At 30.4% G+C, this 20848-nt stretch overlaps 1 protein-coding gene across 1 annotated transcript in view; it reads left to right on the top strand.

Moving 5' to 3' along the window:
- Window positions 1–20114, top strand: part of LOC121176586 — a 40814-nt gene extending 20700 nt beyond the window's left edge. Inside the window, exons 7-12 of the mRNA XM_041030677.1 lie at window positions 13510–13614; window positions 14587–14691; window positions 14807–14842; window positions 14954–14963; window positions 19839–19909; window positions 20016–20114. Of these exons, the coding sequence (XP_040886611.1) occupies window positions 13510–13614; window positions 14587–14691; window positions 14807–14842; window positions 14954–14963; window positions 19839–19909; window positions 20016–20114 (426 nt within the window). The remainder of the gene's footprint in view (window positions 1–13509; window positions 13615–14586; window positions 14692–14806; window positions 14843–14953; window positions 14964–19838; window positions 19910–20015) is intronic.
- Window positions 20115–20848: the final 734 nt, after the last annotated feature.

Here is a 20848-nt window from a genome sequence, read left to right as displayed (position 1 = left end):
TTTTCACCTCAAAATGTCATAAAAAAACGTCATAGTATAGTATGGCATTTTTTTCGGGCCAAAAAAGTCACAATTTTTTTCACCTCAAAATGTCATAAAAAACGTCATAGTATAGTATGGCATTTTTTTTGGGCCAAAAAAGTCAAAAAAATTTTTCACCTCAAAATGTCATAAAAAACGTCATAGTATAGTATGGCATTTTTTTCGGCCAAAAAAAGTCACAATTTTTTTTCACCTCAAAATGTCATAAAAAACGTCATAGTATAGTATGGCATTTTTTTCGGCCAAAAAAAGTCACAATTTTTTTTCACCTCAAAATGTCATAAAAAACGTCATAGTATAGTATGGCATTTTTTTCGGCCAAAAAAAGTCAAACAGTTTTTTCACCTCAAAATGTCATAAAAAACGTCATAGTATAGTATGGCATTTTTTTCGGCCAAAAAAAGTCAAACATTTTTTTCACCTCAAAATGTCATAAAAAACGTCATAGTATAGTATGGCATTTTTTTCGGCCAAAAAAAGTCACAATTTTTTTTCACCTCAAAATGTCATAAAAAACGTCATAGTATAGTATGGCATTTTTTTCGGCCAAAAAAAGTCACAATTTTTTTTCACCTCAAAATGTCATAAAAAACGTCATAGTATAGTATGGCATTTTTTTCGGCCAAAAAAAGTCAAACAGTTTTTTCACCTCAAAATGTCATAAAAAACGTCATAGTATAGTATGGCATTTTTTTCAGCCAAAAAAAGTCAAAAATTTTTTTCACCTCAAAATGTCATAAAAAACGTCATAGTATAGTATGGCATTTTTGTCAGCCAAAAAAAGTCACAATTTTTATTCACCTCAAAATGTCATAAAAAACGTCATAGTATAGTATGGCATTTTTTTCGGCCAAAAAAAGTCACAATTTTTTTTCACCTCAAATTGTCATAAAAAACGTCATAGTATAGTATGGCATTTTTTTCGGCCAAAAAAAGTCACAATTTTTTTTCACCTCAAAATGTCATAAAAAACGTCATAGTATAGTATGGCATTTTTTTCGGCCAAAAAAAGTCAAACATTTTTTTTCACCTCAAAATGTCATAAAAAAAGTCATAGTATAGTATGGCATTTTTTTCGGCCAAAAAAAGTCACAATTTTTTTCACCTCAAAATGTCATAAAAAAAGTCATAGTATAGTATGGCATTTTTTTCGGCCAAAAATAGTCAAAATTTTTTTCACCTCAAAATGTCATAAAAAACGTCATAGTATAGTATGGCATTTTTTTCAGCCAAAAAAAGTCAAAAATTTTTTTCACCTCAAAATGTCATAAAAAACGTCATAGTATAGTATGGCATTTTTGTCAGCCAAAAAAAGTCACAATTTTTATTCACCTCAAAATGTCATAAAAAACGTCATAGTATAGTATGGCATTTTTTTCGGCCAAAAAAAGTCACAATTTTTTTTCACCTCAAATTGTCATAAAAAACGTCATAGTATAGTATGGCATTTTTTTCGGCCAAAAAAAGTCACAATTTTTTTTCACCTCAAAATGTCATAAAAAACGTCATAGTATAGTATGGCATTTTTTTCGGCCAAAAAAAGTCAAACATTTTTTTTCACCTCAAAATGTCATAAAAAAAGTCATAGTATAGTATGGCATTTTTTTCGGCCAAAAAAAGTCACAATTTTTTTCACCTCAAAATGTCATAAAAAAAGTCATAGTATAGTATGGCATTTTTTTCGGCCAAAAATAGTCAAAATTTTTTTCACCTCAAAATGTCATAAAAAACGTCATAGTATAGTATGGCATTTTTTTCGGCCAAAAAAAGTCAAAATTTTTTTCACCTCAAAATGTCATAAAAAAAGTCATAGTATAGTATGGCATTTTTTTCGGCCAAAAATAGTCAAAATTTTTTTCACCTCAAAATGTCATAAAAAACGTCATAGTATAGTATGGCATTTTTGTCGGGCCAAAAATAGTCAAAATTTTTTTTCACCTCAAAATGTCATAAAAAACGTCATAGTATAGTATGGCATTTCTTTCGGCCAAAAAAAGTCACAATTTTTTTTCACCTCAAAATGTCATAAAAAACGTCATAGTATAGTATGGCATTTTTTTCGGCCAAAAAAAGTCAAACATTTTTTTCACCTCAAAATGTCATAAAAAACGTCATAGTATAGTATGGCATTTTTTTCGGCCAAAAAAAGTCAAACATTTTTTTCACCTCAAAATGTCATAAAAAACGTCATAGTATAGTATGGCATTTTTTTCGGCCAAAAAAAGTCACAATTTTTTTTCACCTCAAAATGTCATAAAAAACGTCATAGTATAGTATGGCATTTTTTTCGGCCAAAAAAAGTCAAAATTCTTTTACACCTCAAAATGTCATAAAAAACGTCATAGTATAGTATGGCATTTTTGTCGGCCAAAAAAAGTCACAATTTTTATTCACCTCAAAATGTCATAAAAAACGTCATAGTATAGTATGGCATTTTTGTCGGCCAAAAAAAGTCACAATTTTTTTTCACCTCAAATTGTCATAAAAAACGTCATAGTATAGTATGGCATTTTTTTCGGCCAAAAAAAGTCACAATTTTTTTTCACCTCAAAATGTCATAAAAAACGTCATAGTATAGTATGGCATTTTTTTCGGCCAAAAAAAGTCAAACATTTTTTTTTCACCTCAAAATGTCATAAAAAAAGTCATAGTATAGTATGGCATTTTTTTCGGCCAAAAAAAGTCACAATTTTTTTCACCTCAAAATGTCATAAAAAAAGTCATAGTATAGTATGGCATTTTTTTCGGCCAAAAATAGTCAAAATTTTTTTCACCTCAAAACGTCATAGTATAGTATGGCATTTTTTTCGGCCAAAAAAAGTCACAATTTTTTTCACCTCAAAATGTCATAAAAAAAGTCATAGTATAGTATGGCATTTTTTTCGGCCAAAAATAGTCAAAATTTTTTTCACCTCAAAATGTCATAAAAAACGTCATAGTATAGTATGGCATTTTTTTCGGGCCAAAAAAGTCACAATTTTTTTCACCTCAAAATGTCATAAAAAACGTCATAGTATAGTATGGCATTTTTTTCGGGCCAAAAAAAGTCACAATTTTTTTTCACCTCAAAATGTCATAAAAAACGTCATAGTATAGTATGGCATTTTTTTCGGCCAAAAAAAGTCAAAATTCTTTTACACCTCAAAATGTCATAAAAAACGTCATAGTATAGTATGGCATTTTTGTCGGCCAAAAAAAGTCACAATTTTTATTCACCTCAAAATGTCATAAAAAACGTCATAGTATAGTATGGCATTTTTGTCGGCCAAAAAAAGTCACAATTTTTTTTCACCTCAAATTGTCATAAAAAACGTCATAGTATAGTATGGCATTTTTTTCGGCCAAAAAAAGTCACAATTTTTTTTCACCTCAAAATGTCATAAAAAACGTCATAGTATAGTATGGCATTTTTTTCGGCCAAAAAAAGTCAAACATTTTTTTTTCACCTCAAAATGTCATAAAAAAAGTCATAGTATAGTATGGCATTTTTTTCGGCCAAAAAAAGTCACAATTTTTTTCACCTCAAAATGTCATAAAAAAAGTCATAGTATAGTATGGCATTTTTTTCGGCCAAAAATAGTCAAAATTTTTTTCACCTCAAAACGTCATAGTATAGTATGGCATTTTTTTCGGCCAAAAAAAGTCACAATTTTTTTCACCTCAAAATGTCATAAAAAAAGTCATAGTATAGTATGGCATTTTTTTCGGCCAAAAATAGTCAAAATTTTTTTCACCTCAAAATGTCATAAAAAACGTCATAGTATAGTATGGCATTTTTTTCGGGCCAAAAAAGTCACAATTTTTTTCACCTCAAAATGTCATAAAAAACGTCATAGTATAGTATGGCATTTTTTTCGGGCCAAAAAAAGTCACAATTTTTTTTCACCTCAAAATGTCATAAAAAACGTCATAGTATAGTATGGCATTTTTTTCGGGCCAAAAAAGTCACAATTTTTTTCACCTCAAAATGTCATAAAAAACGTCATAGTATAGTATGGCATTTTTTTCGGGCCAAAAAAAGTCACAATTTTTTTTCACCTCAAAATGTCATAAAAAACGTCATAGTATAGTATGGCATTTTTTTCGGGCCAAAAAAGTCAAAAAAAATTTTCACCTCAAAATGTCATAAAAAACATCATAGTATAGTATGGCATTTTTTTCGGCCAAAAAAAGTCACAATTTTTTTTCACCTCAAAATGTCATAAAAAACGTCATAGTATAGTATGGCATTTTTTTCGGCCAAAAAAAGTCACAATTTTTTTTCACCTCAAAATGTCATAAAAAACGTCATAGTATAGTATGGCATTTTTTTCGGCCAAAAAAAGTCAAAATTCTTTTTCGGACTCAAAATGTCATAAAAAACGTCATGGCATTTTTTTCAGGCCAAAAAAGTCAAAAAAAATTTTCACCTCAAAATGTCATAAAAAACGTCATAGTATAGTATGGCATTTTTTTCGGCCAAAAAAAGTCACAATTTTTTTTCACCTCAAAATGTCATAAAAAACGTCATAGTATAGTATGGCATTTTTTTTCGGCCAAAAAAAGTCACAATTTTTTTTCACCTCAAAATGTCATAAAAAACGTCATAGTATAGTATGGCATTTTTTTCGGCCAAAAAAAGTCAAAATTCTTTTTCGGACTCAAAATGTCATAAAAAACGTCATAGTATAGTATGGCATTTTTGTCGGCCCAAAAAAGTCAAACATTTTTTTCACCTCAAAATGTCATAAAAACGTCATAGTATAGTATGGCATTTTTTTCGTGCCAAAAAAAGTCACAATTTTTTTTCACCTCAAAATGTCATAAAAAACGTCATAGTATAGTATGGCATTTTTTTCGGCCAAAAAAAGTCAAACATTTTTTTCACCTCAAAATGTCATAAAAAACGTCATAGTATAGTATGGCATTTTTTTCGGGCCAAAAAAAGTCACAATTTTTTTTCACCTCAAAATGTCATAAAAAAAGTCATAGTATAGTATGGCATTTTTTTCGGCCAAAAATAGTCAAAATTTTTTTCACCTCAAAATGTCATAAAAAAAGTCATAGTATAGTATGGCATTTTTTTCGGCCAAAAATAGTCAAAATTTTTTTCACCTCAAAATGTCATAAAAAACGTCATAGTATAGTATGGCATTTTTTTCGGCCAAAAAAAGTCAAAATTTTTTTCACCTCAAAATGTCATAAAAAAAGTCATAGTATAGTATGGCATTTTTTTCGGCCAAAAATAGTCAAAATTTTTTTCACCTCAAAATGTCATAAAAAACGTCATAGTATAGTATGGCATTTTTTTCGGGCCAAAAAAGTCACAATTTTTTTCACCTCAAAATGTCATAAAAAACGTCATAGTATAGTATGGCATTTTTTTCGGGCCAAAAAAAGTCACAATTTTTTTTCACCTCAAAATGTCATAAAAAACGTCATAGTATAGTATGGCATTTTTTTCGGGCCAAAAAAGTCACAATTTTTTTCACCTCAAAATGTCATAAAAAACGTCATAGTATAGTATGGCATTTTTTTCGGGCCAAAAAAAGTCACAATTTTTTTTCACCTCAAAATGTCATAAAAAACGTCATAGTATAGTATGGCATTTTTTTCAGGCCAAAAAAGTCAAAAAAAATTTTCACCTCAAAATGTCATAAAAAACATAGTATAGTATGGCATTTTTTTCGGCCAAAAAAAGTCACAATTTTTTTTCACCTCAAAATGTCATAAAAAACGTCATAGTATAGTATGGCATTTTTTTCGGCCAAAAAAAGTCACAATTTTTTTTCACCTCAAAATGTCATAAAAAACGTCATAGTATAGTATGGCATTTTTTTCGGCCAAAAAAAGTCAAAATTCTTTTTCGGACTCAAAATGTCATAAAAAACGTCGTGGCATTTTTTTCGGGCCAAAAAAGTCAAAAAAAATTTTCACCTCAAAATGTCATAAAAAACGTCATAGTATAGTATGGCATTTTTTTCGGCCAAAAAAAGTCACAATTTTTTTTCACCTGAAAATGTCATAAAAAACGTCATAGTATAGTATGGCATTTTTTTTCGGCCAAAAAAAGTCACAATTTTTTTTCACCTCAAAATGTCATAAAAAACGTCATAGTATAGTATGGCATTTTTTTCGGCCAAAAAAAGTCAAAATTCTTTTTCGGACTCAAAATGTCATAAAAAACGTCATAGTATAGTATGGCATTTTTGTCGGCCAAAAAAAGTCAAACATTTTTTTCACCTCAAAATGTCATAAAAACGTCATAGTATAGTATGGCATTTTTTTCGTGCCAAAAAAAGTCACAATTTTTTTTCACCTCAAAATGTCATAAAAAACGTCATAGTATAGTATGGCATTTTTTTCGGCCAAAAAAAGTCAAACATTTTTTTCACCTCAAAATGTCATAAAAAGCGTCATAGTATAGTATGGCATTTTTTTCGGCCAAAAAAAGTCAAACATTTTTTTCACCTCAAAATGTCATAAAAAACGTCATAGTATAGTATGGCATTTTTTTCGGCCAAAAATAGTCACAATTTTTTTCGGACTCAAAATGTCATAAAAAACGTCATAGTATAGTATGGCATTTTTTTCGGGCCAAAAATAGTAAAAAAAATTTTTTCACCTCAAAACTTCATAAAAAACGCCATAGTATAGTATGGCATTTTTTTCGGGCAAAAAATAGTCACAATTTTTTTTCACCTCAAAATGTCATAAAAACGTCATAGTATAGTATGGCATTTTTTTCGGCCAAAAAAAGTCACAATTTTTTTTCACCTCAAAATGTCATAAAAAACGTCATAGTATAGTATGGCATTTTTTTCGGCCAAAAATAGTCAAAATTTTTTTTCACCTCAAAATGTCATAAAAAAAGTCATAGTATAGTATGGCATTTTTTTCGGCCAAAAAAAGTCAAAATTTTTTTCGGACTCAAAATGTCTTAAAAAACATCATAGTATAGTATGGCATTTTTTTCGGCCAAAAATAGTCAAACATTTTTTTTCACCTCAAAATGTCATAAAAAAAAGTCATAGTATAGTATGGCATTTTTTTCGGCCAAAAATAGTCAAAATTTTTTTCACCTCAAAATGTCATAAAAAACGTCATAGTATAGTATGGCATTTTTTTCGGCCAAAAAAAGTCACAATTTTTTTTCACCTGAAAATGTCATAAAAAACGTCATAGTATAGTATGGCATTTTTTTTCGGCCAAAAAAAGTCACAATTTTTTTTCACCTCAAAATGTCATAAAAAACGTCATAGTATAGTATGGCATTTTTTTCGGCCAAAAAAAGTCAAAATTCTTTTTCGGACTCAAAATGTCATAAAAAACGTCATAGTATAGTATGGCATTTTTGTCGGGCCAAAAATAGTCAAAATTTTTTTTCACCTCAAAATGTCATAAAAAACGTCATAGTATAGTATGGCATTTTTTTCGGCCAAAAATAGTCAAAATTCTTTTTCACCTCAAAATGTCATAAAAAACGTCATAGTATAGTATGGCATTTTTTTCGGCCAAAAAAAGTCAAAATTCTTTTTCGGACTCAAAATGTCATAAAAAACGTCATAGTATAGTATGGCATTTTTGTCGGGCCAAAAATAGTCAAAATTTTTTTTCACCTCAAAATGTCATAAAAAACGTCATAGTATAGTATGGCATTTTTTTCGGCCAAAAAAAGTCAAAAATTTTTTTCACCTCAAAATGTCATAAAAAACGTCATAGTATAGTATGGCATTTTTTTTTGGGCCAAAAAAAGTCAAAATTTTTTTTCACCTCAAAATGTCATAAAAAACGTCATAGTATAGTATGGCATTTTTTTTGGGCCAAAAAAGTCACAATTTTTTTTCACCTCAAAATGTCATAAAAAACGTCATAGTATAGTATGGCATTTTTTTCGGCCAAAAAAAGTCAAACATTTTTTTCACCTCAAAATGTCATAAAAAACGTCATAGTATAGTATGGCATTTTTTTCGGCCAAAAAAAGTCACAATTTTTTTCACCTCAAAATGTCATAAAAAAGTCATAGTATAGTATGGCATTTTTTTCGGCCAAAAATAGTCAAAATTTTTTTCACCTCAAAATGTCATAAAAAACGTCATAGTATAGTATGGCATTTTTTTCGGGCCAAAAAAGTCACAATTTTTTTCACCTCAAAATGTCATAAAAAACGTCATAGTATAGTATGGCATTTTTGTCGGGCCAAAAATAGTCAAAATTTTTTTTCACCTCAAAATGTCATAAAAAACGTCATAGTATAGTATGGCATTTTTTTCGGCCAAAAAAAGTCAAAATTCTTTTTCGGACTCAAAATGTCATAAAAAACGTCATAGTATAGTATGGCATTTTTTTCGGCCAAAAAAAGTCACAATTTTTTTCACCTCAAAATGTCATAAAAAACGTCATAGTATAGTATGGCATTTTTTTCGGGCCAAAAATAGTAAAAAAAAATTTTTCACCTCAAAACTTCATAAAAAACGCCATAGTATAGTATGGCATTTTTTTCGGGTAAAAAATAGTCACAATTTTTTTTCACCTCAAAATGTCATAAAAACGTCATAGTATAGTATGGCATTTTTTTCGGCCAAAAAAAGTCAAAATTTTTTTTCACCTCAAAATGTCATAAAAAACGTCATAGTATAGTATGGCATTTTTTTCGGCCAAAAATAGTCAAAATTTTTTTTCACCTCAAAATGTCATAAAAAAAAGTCATAGTATAGTATGGCATTTTTTTCGGCCAAAAAAAGTCAAAATTTTTTTCGGACTCAAAATGTCTTAAAAAACATCATAGTATAGTATGGCATTTTTTTCGGCCAAAAATAGTCAAACATTTTTTTTCACCTCAAAATGTCATAAAAAAAAGTCATAGTATAGTATGGCATTTTTTTCGGCCAAAAATAGTCAAAAATTTTTTCACCTCAAAATGTCATAAAAAACGTCATAGTATAGTATGGCATTTTTTTCGGGCCAAAAAAGTCACAATTTTTTTTCACCTCAAAATGTCATAAAAAACGTCATAGTATAGTATGGCATTTTTTTCGGGCCAAAAAAGTCACAATTTTTTTCACCTCAAAATGTCATAAAAAACATCATAGTATAGTATGGCATTTTTTTCGGGCCAAAAAAGTCACAATTTTTTTTCACCTCAAAATGTCATAAAAAACGTCATAGTATAGTATGGCATTTTTTTCGTGCCAAAAAAAGTCACAATTTTTTTTCACCTCAAAATGTCATAAAAAACGTCATAGTATAGTATGGCATTTTTTTCGGCCAAAAAAAGTCAAACATTTTTTTCACCTCAAAATGTCATAAAAAACGTCATAGTATAGTATGGCATTTTTTTCAGCCAAAAATAGTCACAATTTTTTTCGGACTCAAAATGTCATAAAAAACGTCATAGTATAGTATGGCATTTTTTTCGGGCCAAAAATGGTAAAAAAAAATTTTTCACCTCAAAACTTCATAAAAAACGTCATAGTATAGTATGGCATTTTTTTCGGGCCAAAAATAGTCACAATTTTTTTTCACCTCAAAATGTCATAAAAACGTCATAGTATAGTATGGCATTTTTTTCGGCCAAAAAAAGTCAAACATTTTTTTCACCTCAAAATGTCATAAAAAACGTCATAGTATAGTATGGCATTTTTTTCGGCCAAAAATAGTCACAATTTTTTTCGGACTCAAAATGTCATAAAAAACGTCATAGTATAGTATGGCATTTTTTTCGGCCAAAAAAAGTCACAATTTTTTTTCACCTCAAAATGTCATAAAAAAAGTCATAGTATAGTATGGCATTTTTTTCGGCCAAAAAAAGTCACAATTTTTTTCGGACTCAAAATGTCTTAAAAAACATCATAGTATAGTATGGCATTTTTTTCGGCCAAAAATAGTCAAACATTTTTTTTCACCTCAAAATGTCATAAAAAAAGTCATAGTATAGTATGGCATTTTTTTCGGCCAAAAATAGTCAAAATTTTTTTCACCTCAAAATGTCATAAAAAACGTCATAGTATAGTATGGCATTTTTTTCGGGCCAAAAAAGTCACAATTTTTTTTCACCTCAAAATGTCATAAAAAACATCATAGTATAGTATGGCATTTTTTTCGGCCAAAAAAAGTCAAACATTTTTTTCACCTCAAAATGTCATAAAAAACGTCATAGTATAGTATGGCATTTTTTTCGGCCAAAAAAAGTCAAACATTTTTTTCACCTCAAAATGTCATAAAAAACGTCATAGTATAGTATGGCATTTTTTTCGGCCAAAAATAGTCACAATTTTTTTCGGACTCAAAATGTCATAAAAAACGTCATAGTATAGTATGGCATTTTTTTCGGGCCAAAAATAGTAAAAAAAAATTTTTCACCTCAAAACTTCATAAAAAACGTCATAGTATAGTATGGCATTTTTTTCGGGCCAAAAATAGTCACAATTTTTTTTCACCTCAAAATGTCATAAAAACGTCATAGTATAGTATGGCATTTTTTTCGGCCAAAAAAAGTCACAATTTTTTTTCACCTCAAAATGTCATAAAAAACGTCATAGTATAGTATGGCATTTTTTTCGGCCAAAAATAGTCAAAATTTTTTTTCACCTCAAAATGTCATAAAAAACGTCATAGTATAGTATGGCATTTTTTTCGGCCAAAAAAAGTCAAACATTTTTTTCACCTCAAAATGTCATAAAAAACGTCATAGTATAGTATGGCATTTTTTTCGGCCAAAAAAAGTCAAAATTTTTTTCGGACTCAAAATGTCTTAAAAAACATCATAGTATAGTATGGCATTTTTTTCGGCCAAAAATAGTCAAACATTTTTTTTCACCTCAAAATGTCATAAAAAAAAGTCATAGTATAGTATGGCATTTTTTTCGGCCAAAAATAGTCAAAATTTTTTTCACCTCAAAATGTCATAAAAAACGTCATAGTATAGTATGGCATTTTTTTCGGGCCAAAAAAGTCACAATTTTTTTTCACCTCAAAATGTCATAAAAAACGTCATAGTATAGTATGGCATTTTTTTCGGGCCCAAAAAAGTCACAATTTTTTTTCACCTCAGAATGTCATAAAAAACGTCATAGTATAGTATGGCATTTTTTTCGGCCAAAAAAAGTCAAACATTTTTTTCACCTCAAAATGTCATAAAAAACGTCATAGTATAGTATGGCATTTTTTTCGGCCAAAAATAGTCACAATTTTTTTCGGACTCAAAATGTCATAAAAAACGTCATAGTATAGTATGGCATTTTTTTCGGGCCAAAAATAGTAAAAAAAAATTTTTCACCTCAAAACTTCATAAAAAACGTCATAGTATAGTATGGCATTTTTTTCGGGCCAAAAATAGTCACAATTTTTTTTCACCTCAAAATGTCATAAAAACGTCATAGTATAGTATGGCATTTTTTTCGGCCAAAAAAAGTCACAATTTTTTTTCACCTCAAAACGTCATAAAAAACGTCATAGTATAGTATGGCATTTTTTTCGGGCCAAAAATAGTCAAAATTTTTTTTCACCTCAAAATGTCATAAAAAACGTCATAGTATAGTATGGCATTTTTTTCGGCCAAAAAAAGTCAAACATTTTTTTCACCTCAAAATGTCATAAAAAACGTCATAGTATAGTATGGCATTTTTTTCGGCCAAAAAAAGTCACAATTTTTTTTCACCTCAAAATGTCATAAAAAAAGTCATAGTATAGTATGGCATTTTTTTCGGCCAAAAAAAGTCAAAATTTTTTTCGGACTCAAAATGTCATAAAAAACGTCATAGTATAGTATGGCATTTTTTTCGGCCAAAAAAAGTCACAATTTTTTTTCACCTCAAAATGTCATAAAAAAAGTCATAGTATAGTATGGCATTTTTTTCGGCCAAAAAAAGTCACAATTTTTTTCGGACTCAAAATGTCTTAAAAAACATCATAGTATAGTATGGCATTTTTTTCGGCCAAAAATAGTCAAAATTTTTTTCGGACTCAAAATGTCATAAAAAACGTCATAGTATAGTATGGCATTTTTTTCGGGCCAAAAATAGTCAAAAAATTTTTTTCACCTCAAAATTTGATAAAAAACGTCATAGTATAGTATGGCATTTTTTTCGGCCAAAAAAAGTCACAATTTTTATTCACCTCAAAATGTCATAAAAAACGTCATAGTATAGTATGGCATTTTTTTCGGCCAAAAATAGTCAAAATTTTTTTTCACCTCAAAATGTCATAAAAACGTCATAGTATAGTATGGCATTTTTTTCGGCCAAAAAAAGTCAAAATTTTTTTTCACCTCAAAATGTCATAAAAAACGTCATAGTATAGTATGGCATTTTTTTCGGCCAAAAAAAGTCAAACATTTTTTTCACCTCAAAATGTCATAAAAAACGTCATAGTATAGTATGGCATTTTTTTCGGGCCAAAAATAGTCAACATTTTTTTCACCTCAAAATGTCATAAAAAACGTCATAGTATAGTATGGCATTTTTTTCGGCCAAAAAAAGTCCAAATTTTTTTTCACCTCAAAATGTCATAAAAAACGTCATAGTATAGTATGGCAATTTTTTCGGGCAAAAAAAGTCAACATTTTTTTTCACCTCAAAATGTCATAAAAAACGTCATAGTATAGTATGGCATTTTTTTCGGCCAAAAATAGTCAAAATTTTTTTCGGACTCAAAATGTCATAAAAAACGTCATAGTATAGTATGGCATTTTTTTTCGGGCCAAAAATAGTCAAAAAATTTTTTCACCTCAAAATGTCATAAAAAACGTCATAGTATAGTATGCCATTTTTTTCGGCCAAAAAAAGTCACAATTTTTTTTCACCTCAAAATGTCATAAAAAACGTCATAGTATAGTATGGCATTTTTTTCGGCCAAAAATAGTCAAAATTTTTTTTCACCTCAAAATGTCATAAAAAACGTCATATTATAGTATGGCATTTTTTTCAGGCAAAAAAAGTCACAATTTTTTTTTACCTCAAAATGTCATAAAAAACGTCATAGTATAGTAAGGCATCAAAATCTCAAAAAAAAGTCATACTTTAGTATGACCAAAAAATGGCATAAAAAAAGAAGGCATCAGCCTTACTATACTATGATGTTTTTTTATGACCTTTTGAGGTCATACTAAAGTATGACTTTTTTTGGCCGATTTTGATACCTTACTATACTATGACGTTTTTATGACATTTTGAGGTCATACTAAAGTATGACTTTTTTCGGCCCGATTTTGATACCTTACTATACTATGACTTTTTTTGGCCGATTTTGATGCCTTACTATACTATGACGTTTTTTAGGACATTTTGAGGTCATATTAAAGTATGACTTTAATGACGTTACAGATGTCAAATGGGTCAGTGTAGGTTTAGTGTGTGTGTGTTAGATGTAGTGACTCTTGATGTAGAAGCTGTCAGTAGTTGTGTATTGTTGATGGAACTGTGAGGACAGGTGTTTAGGTGCTGCACTTGGGCCTGTAGGTGTGAGTCTTTGTGTGGCTGTGTTTTGCAGGTTCTGGCGGAGTCGGGCTCCAATTGTGGCGTGGATCTGCAGGCTTGTCTTGATGAAGATTGGCATGAAGGTCATGGAGGAGGTCACAGTCAAAGTGGAGCTCAGGTAGGCCTCCTGCTGCATCTGGAGGTTTTGCAAACGTCATAGTATAGTAAGGCATCAAAATTAGCCAAAAAAAAGTCATACTTTAGTATGACCTCAAAATGTCATAAAAAACGTCATAGTATAGTATGGCATTTTTTTCGGCCAAAAAAAGTCACAATTTTTTTTCACCTCAAAATGTCATAAAAAACGTCATAGTATAGTATGGCATTTTTTTTGGGCCAAAAATAGTTAAAATTTTTTTCGGACTCAAAATGTCATAAAAAACGTCATAGTATAGTATGGCATTTTTTTCGGGCCAAAAATAGTCAAAATTTTTTTTCACCTCAAAATGTCATAAAAAACGTCATAGTATAGTATGGCATTTTTTTCGGGCCAAAAAAGTCACAATTTTTTTTCACCTCAAAATGTCATAAAAAACGTCATAGTATAGTATGGCATTTTTTTCGGCCAAAAAAAGTCAAAAATTTTTTTCACCTCAAAATGTCATAAAAAAACGTCATAGTATAGTATGGCATTTTTTTCGGCAAAAAAAGTCACAATTTTTTTTTACCTCAAAATGTCATAAAAAACGACATAGTATAGTAAGGCATCAAAATCTGAAAAAAAAGTCATACTTTAGTATGACCAAAAAATGGCATAAAAAAAGAAGGCATCAGCCTTACTATACTATGATGTTTTTTTATGACCTTTTGAGGTCATACTAAAGTATGACTTTTTTTGGCCGATTTTGATGCCTTACTATACTATGACGTTTTTTAGGACATTTTGAGGTCATATTAAAGTATGACTTTAATGACGTTACAGATGTCAAATGGGTCAGTGTAGGTTTAGTGTGTGTGTGTGTTAGATGTAGTGACTCTTGATGTAGAAGCTGTCAGTAGTTGTGTATTGTTGATGGAACTGTGAGGACAGGTGTTTAGGTGCTGCACTTGGGCCTGTAGGTGTGAGTCTTTGTGTGGCTGTGTTTTGCAGGTTCTGGCGGAGTCGGGCTCCAATTGTGGCGTGGATCTGCAGGCTTGTCTTGATGAAGATTGGCATGAAGGTCATGGAGGAGGTCACAGTCAAAGTGGAGCTCAGGTAGGCCTCCTGCTGCATCTGGAGGTTTTGCAAAATGTTTCAAAATGCAGGGTTAAACTTTCTTTCTTCCTGTGGCTCATGTTCTCATTCTCACTTTCTTTGTATGTTGTGCAAGATGGCGCAGCTGATCAAGAGGACCATGAGAGAAGAGGTGAGAGCAAGCATGTTGGTCAACATCGCTCAGTCTTTTGTTTTTATTTTTTATTTTTACCATTCATTGTTCATTTGTGTCTCACTGTCTCCATTTCTGTGTTCAATTCAGGAAGCGTCGGGTCAGAGGCAGTTGGTGTGTGTCCTGGGCCATGAAGAGGAAGAATTGCATCTGGGGCTTTGGAGGGTGTTTGCAAATTAAAGGCTTGATTTGTACCCATTTGTAGTTGTCTGCTTGTTGGCTGTTCTTATTTTGCAATGTATGAAGTGAGGCTACGCTGAAACTGTGCCGTGTCTGAAAAAAAAAAATTCCGGAACAAACTACGGACAAACTATGAAAAAAAATAACTGTAAAAAAATCCGAAACAAACTACGAACAAACTACGAAAACCGAAAAATTTTAAAACAAACTACGAACAAACTACGAACAAACTACGAACAAACTACGAAAACTGAAAATTTTTAAAACAAACTACGAACAAACTACGAAAAACTGAAAAATTTCAAAACAAACTACGAACAAACTACGAACAAACTACGAACAAACTACGAAAAACGGAAAAATTTCAAAACAAACTACGAACAAACTACGAACAAACTACGAAAAACGGAAAAATTTCAAAACAAACTACGAACAAACTACGAACAAACTACGAAAAACGGAAAAATTTCAAAACAAACTACGAACAAACTACGAACAAACTACGAAAAACGGAAAAATTTCAAAACAAACTACGAACAAACTACGAACAAACTACGAAAAACGGAAAAATTTCAAAACAAACTACGAACAAACTACGAACAAACTACGAAAAACGGAAAAATTTCAAAACAAACTACGAACAAACTACGAACAAACTACGAAAAACGGAAAAATGTCAAAACAAATTACGAACAAACTACGAAAACTGAAAAATTTCAAAACAAACTACGAACAAACTACGAAAAACGGAAAAATTTCAAAACAAACTACGAACAAACTACGAACAAACTACGAAAAACGGAAAAATTTCAAAACAAACTACGAACAAACTACGAAAAACTAAAAAATTTCACAACAAACTACAAAAAAAAAATTCCAAAACAAGCTGCAAAAAAAACATGAAAAAATTCCGAAACAAACTACGGAGAAAAACTGGAAAAAATTCCGAAATAAACTACAAAAGAAAAACTGGAAAAAATTCCGAAATAAACTACGAAAGAAAAACCGGAAAAAATTCCAAAACAAACTACATAGTTTCATATAAACTACGAAAAATTGAAAAAAACTGGAAAGAATTCCGAAACAAACTACAAAAAAAACCTGGAAAAAATTCCGAAACAAACTACGAAAGGAAAACTGGTAAAATTCCAAAACAAACTACAAAAAAAACCTGGAAAAAATTCCGAAACAAACTACGAAAAAAATCTGGAAAAAATTCCGAAATAAACTACGAAGGAAAAACTGGAAAAAATTCCAAAACAAGCTGCAAAAAAAACATGAAAAAATTCAGAAACAAACTACAAAAAAAACCTGGAAAAAATTCCGAAACAAACTACGAAAAAAAACTGGAAAAAATTCCAAAACAAGCTGCAAAAAAAACATGAAAAAATTCCGAAACAAACTACGAAAAAAAACTGGAAAAAATTCCAAAACAAGCTGCAAAAAAAACATGAAAAAATTCCGAAACAAACTACGAAAAAAATCTGGAAAAAATTCCGAAATAAACTACGAAAGAAAAACTGGAAAAAATTCCAAAACAAACTACATAGTTTGATATAAACTACGAAAAACTGAAAAAAACCTGGAAAAAATTCCGAAACAAACTACGAAAAAAAACTGGAAAAAATTCCAAAACAAGCTGCAAAAAAAACATGAAAAAATTCCGAAACAAACTACAAAAAACTGAAAAATTTCAAAACAAACTACAAAAAAAAACCTGGAAAAAATTCCAAAACAAACTACAAAAAAAACCTGGAAAAAATTCAGAAACAAACTACGAAAGAAAAACTGCAAAAAATTCCAAAAAAAACTACAAAAAAAACCTGGAAAAAATTCAGAAAGAAACTACGAAAAAAAAACTGGAAAAAATTCCAAAACAAACTACGAAAGAAAAACTGGAAAAAATTCCGAAACAAACTATGAAAATAAACTGAGAAAAATTTCGAAACAAACTATGAACTATGAAAAACTGAAAAAAAATTTCAAAACAATCTACGAACAAACTAAGAAAACTGGAAAAAATTCCGAAACAAACTATGAACAAACTACGGAAAAAAACTGGAAAAAATTCTGAAATAAACTACAAACTATGAAAAAAACTAAAAACAAATTCTGAAACAAACTATGAACAAACTACGAAAAAAAACTCCAAAACAAGCTAAGAACAAACTACAAAAAAATCCAAAAAAAAATTCAAAACAAACTATGAAGAAACTACTTAGTTTGAAACAAACTATGAACAAACTATGAAAAAAACTGAAAAATTTCAAAACAAACTACAAAAAAAACCCTGGAAAAAATTCCAAAACAAACTACAAAAAAAAACCTGGAAAAAATTCCGAAACAAACTACGAAAGAAAAACTGGAAAAAATTCCAAAACAAACTACAAAAAAAAACCTGGAAAAAAATCCAAAACAAACTACGAAAGAAAAACTGGAAAAAATTCCGAAACAAACTACGAAAAAAAACTGAAAAAAATTTCGAAACAAATTATGAACTATGAAAAACTGAAATAAAATTTCGAAACAATCTACGAACAAACTAAGAAAACTGGAAAAAATTCCGAAACAAACTATGAATAAACTACGGAAAAAAAATGGAAAAAATTCTGAAATAAACTACAAACTATGAAAAAAACTAAAAAAAAATTCCGAAACTATGAAGAAACTACGAAAAAAACTCCAAAACAAGCTAAGAAAAAACTACAAAAAAATCCCAAAAAAAATTCAAAACAAACTATGAACAAACTACATAGTTTGAAACAAACTATGAAGAAACTATGAAAAAAAACTGAAAAAAAATCCGAAATAAACTGAACAAACTACGAAAAAAAATGGAAAAAATTCAGAAACAAACTACGAACTATGAACAAACTACAAAAAAATTGGAAAAAATTCCAAAACAAACTACAAACTGTGAAAAAAAAATGGAAAAAAATCCGAAACAAAATCCGAAACACACTACGAAAAATTAAAAAAAAATCAGGAACAAACTATGAAAAAACCTGAAAAAATTTCTGAAATAGACTATGAACAAACTATGAAGAAACTACGAAAAAAACATAAAAAAAATTCCAAAACAAGCTACAAACTACAAAAAAACCTGAAAAAAAATTCGAAACAAACTACAAACTACGAAAAAAATGGAAAAAAATCTGAAACAAAATCCGATACAAACTACGAAAAACTGAAAAAAATTCCGAAACAAACTAGGAAAAAAACTGAAAAAAAATCCGAAACAAACTACGAACTACGAACAAACTACAAAAAAATTGGAAAAAAATCCAAAACAAAATCCGAAACAAACTACAAACTACGAAAAACAGAAAAAAATTCTGAAACAAACTACAAACTACGAACTACAAAAAAATTGGAAAAAAATCCAAAACAAAATCCGAAATAAACTACAAACTACGAACTATGAACAAACTACAAAAAACTGAAAAAAATTCCGAAACAAACTATGAACAAACTATGAAAAAAATTGGAAAAAAGTCTGAAATAAACTACAAAAAAAAAAAAAAAAGAAAAATTTTTCAAAACAAAATATGAAAAAACTGAAAACTGGAAAAAATTCCGAAACAAACTATGAACAAACTACGGAAAAAAACTGGGAAAATTCCGAAACAAACTACAAACTATGAAAACAACCTGAAAAAAATCCGAAACAAACTACGAAAAACTGAAAAAAATTCCGAAACAAACTATGAAGAAACTGGAAAAAATTCAGAAACAAATTACGAACTACGAACTACAAAAAAAATGGAAAAAAAAATCTGAAACAAACTACAAAAAACTAAAAAAAAATCCGAAACAAACTATGAAAAAAACTGAAAAAAATTCTGAAACAAAGTATGAACAAACTACGAAAAAAAACTGGAAAAAATTCCAAAATAAACTACAAACTACGAACAAACCACGAAAAAAATGGAAAAAAATCCGAAACAAACTATGAAAAAAATTCCGAAACAAACTATCAACAAACTACGAAAAATAACTGGAAAAAAATCAGAAACAAACTACAAACTATGAAAAAAATCTAAAAAAAATTCCGAAACAAACTGAACAAACTAGGAAAAAAACTGGAAAAAATTCTGAAACAAACTACAAAAAAACCCCTGAAAAAAACAATGAACAAACTACGAAAAAAAAAAAAAATTCGAAACAAACTACAAACTACGAAAACTGGAAAAAATTCTATGAACAAACTACGGAAAAAAACTGGAAAAAATTCCGAAATAAACTATGAACAAACTATGAAAAAAATTCTGAAACAAACTATGAACAAACTACGATAAAAAACTGAAAAAAATTCCGAAACAAACTACGAAAAAAACTACAAACTCCTTCCAAACTGCAAAACAAATGAAACTAACTTCTCCCGAACAACGAAACAAACTCAGGAACTCACTCTACGACTCTAAACTACATGACTCGACTCTACACTATTCTACACAATCTACACTATACCATCTTTTGAAGTCGAAGCGTTGAGACAGTGGTTCCATCCCTGCTTCACAAGGCCTACAGTCACATGACCACTGTGATTGATGAGTTTTCCCCAGGTCTTCCACTCTGATGCAGTACACACACAGTTGCTGGGGAGTGTACACAAATGAATCCTTCAGTGTAGGAACACTGAGCAGTGTTGGCCAACATGCATCCTCATGGTTCTCTGGATTAGCAGCTCCTCCATCCTGCACAACACACAAAGAAACACACTCAACATTAGCCATAGGTGCTAGGCAAGTCAAACACTGGAAGTTAAAACATCTTACAACACTTCCACATGCAGCAGGGGGCATACCTGGTGAGGGGTGTACGCAGGTTGCTGTGAAATGGGAGTGGTGTCAAAAGAGGAAGACAGTGAGACTGCAGGCGAGGGGCTAAGTGAGTCAAAAGAGTTTCATGAATTGTGGTGGATTGTTGCAAAAGTTTGTAGACTAAATTGTGTTCTGTTTTCCTCTCACAGGGGCCTCGGTGGAGCAGAGAATCTGAGAACCTGGGGCCAAGCGAGGACGGCGGCGGCAGAAGCAGCGTTGTGGCGATCATCAGCAGCAACATGTGCTGATACTGTAATGACAAAGTGTGTGGATGTTTCCGGTAAAATTGACTCCTTTAACTCCAGTGAACATGTTAAGTTAAAATGCGGAGCCCAACACAGCGCATTCTCCACAGTCCATGCAGTTTTAAAAGGGTCGCACATCGTTAAAGAAACACAGCCATAAAAGAAATGAGTTTCAATCACAACTTTATTTACAATCACAAAAACCCCTCCACAACCCCAGCAGCAAACAAAACACTATGCAATCCAGAGTAACCGCAAGAGACAACACTCAAGACTAAGCCTATCACAGCTGAGTTGCAGACACAAGCCTGCAGTTCACACACTCACACACAGAGGAGCAGAGAGAGAGAGAGAGCAAGAAAGAGCGAGGTAGGAGAGACAAAAGAAAAAAAACTATACAACAAGCTTGCTCTAACACTGGAGCACAAATTAAACTCAAACACTTCCCAATGAGGCCCTCGATCTCCTGTGGATCAGCTTCTCCATCCTGCACAGGACAAACACACTCTACATCAGATGCAGCCACCTGCTGAACACAAAAAAACAAAACCCAAACAACCAGCAAGATACAAATGAATCCTTCAATGCAGAAACACTGAGCAAAATTGGCTAACATGCATATTCTCATGGTCCTCTTGATCAGCTCCTCCATCCTGCACAACTAGTGATGTTATTCTCAACAGTGTCCATCTTTAGAAGCCGAAGCGTTTAGACAGTGGTTCCATCCCTGCTTCAGC

This window comes from Toxotes jaculatrix, chromosome 22 (assembly GCF_017976425.1).
Source record: "Toxotes jaculatrix isolate fToxJac2 chromosome 22, fToxJac2.pri, whole genome shotgun sequence".
Taxonomy (NCBI): Eukaryota; Metazoa; Chordata; class Actinopteri; family Toxotidae; genus Toxotes; species Toxotes jaculatrix.
Note: the sequence above shows the minus strand (reverse complement) of the source record. Positions and strands in the feature narration are given on the sequence as shown.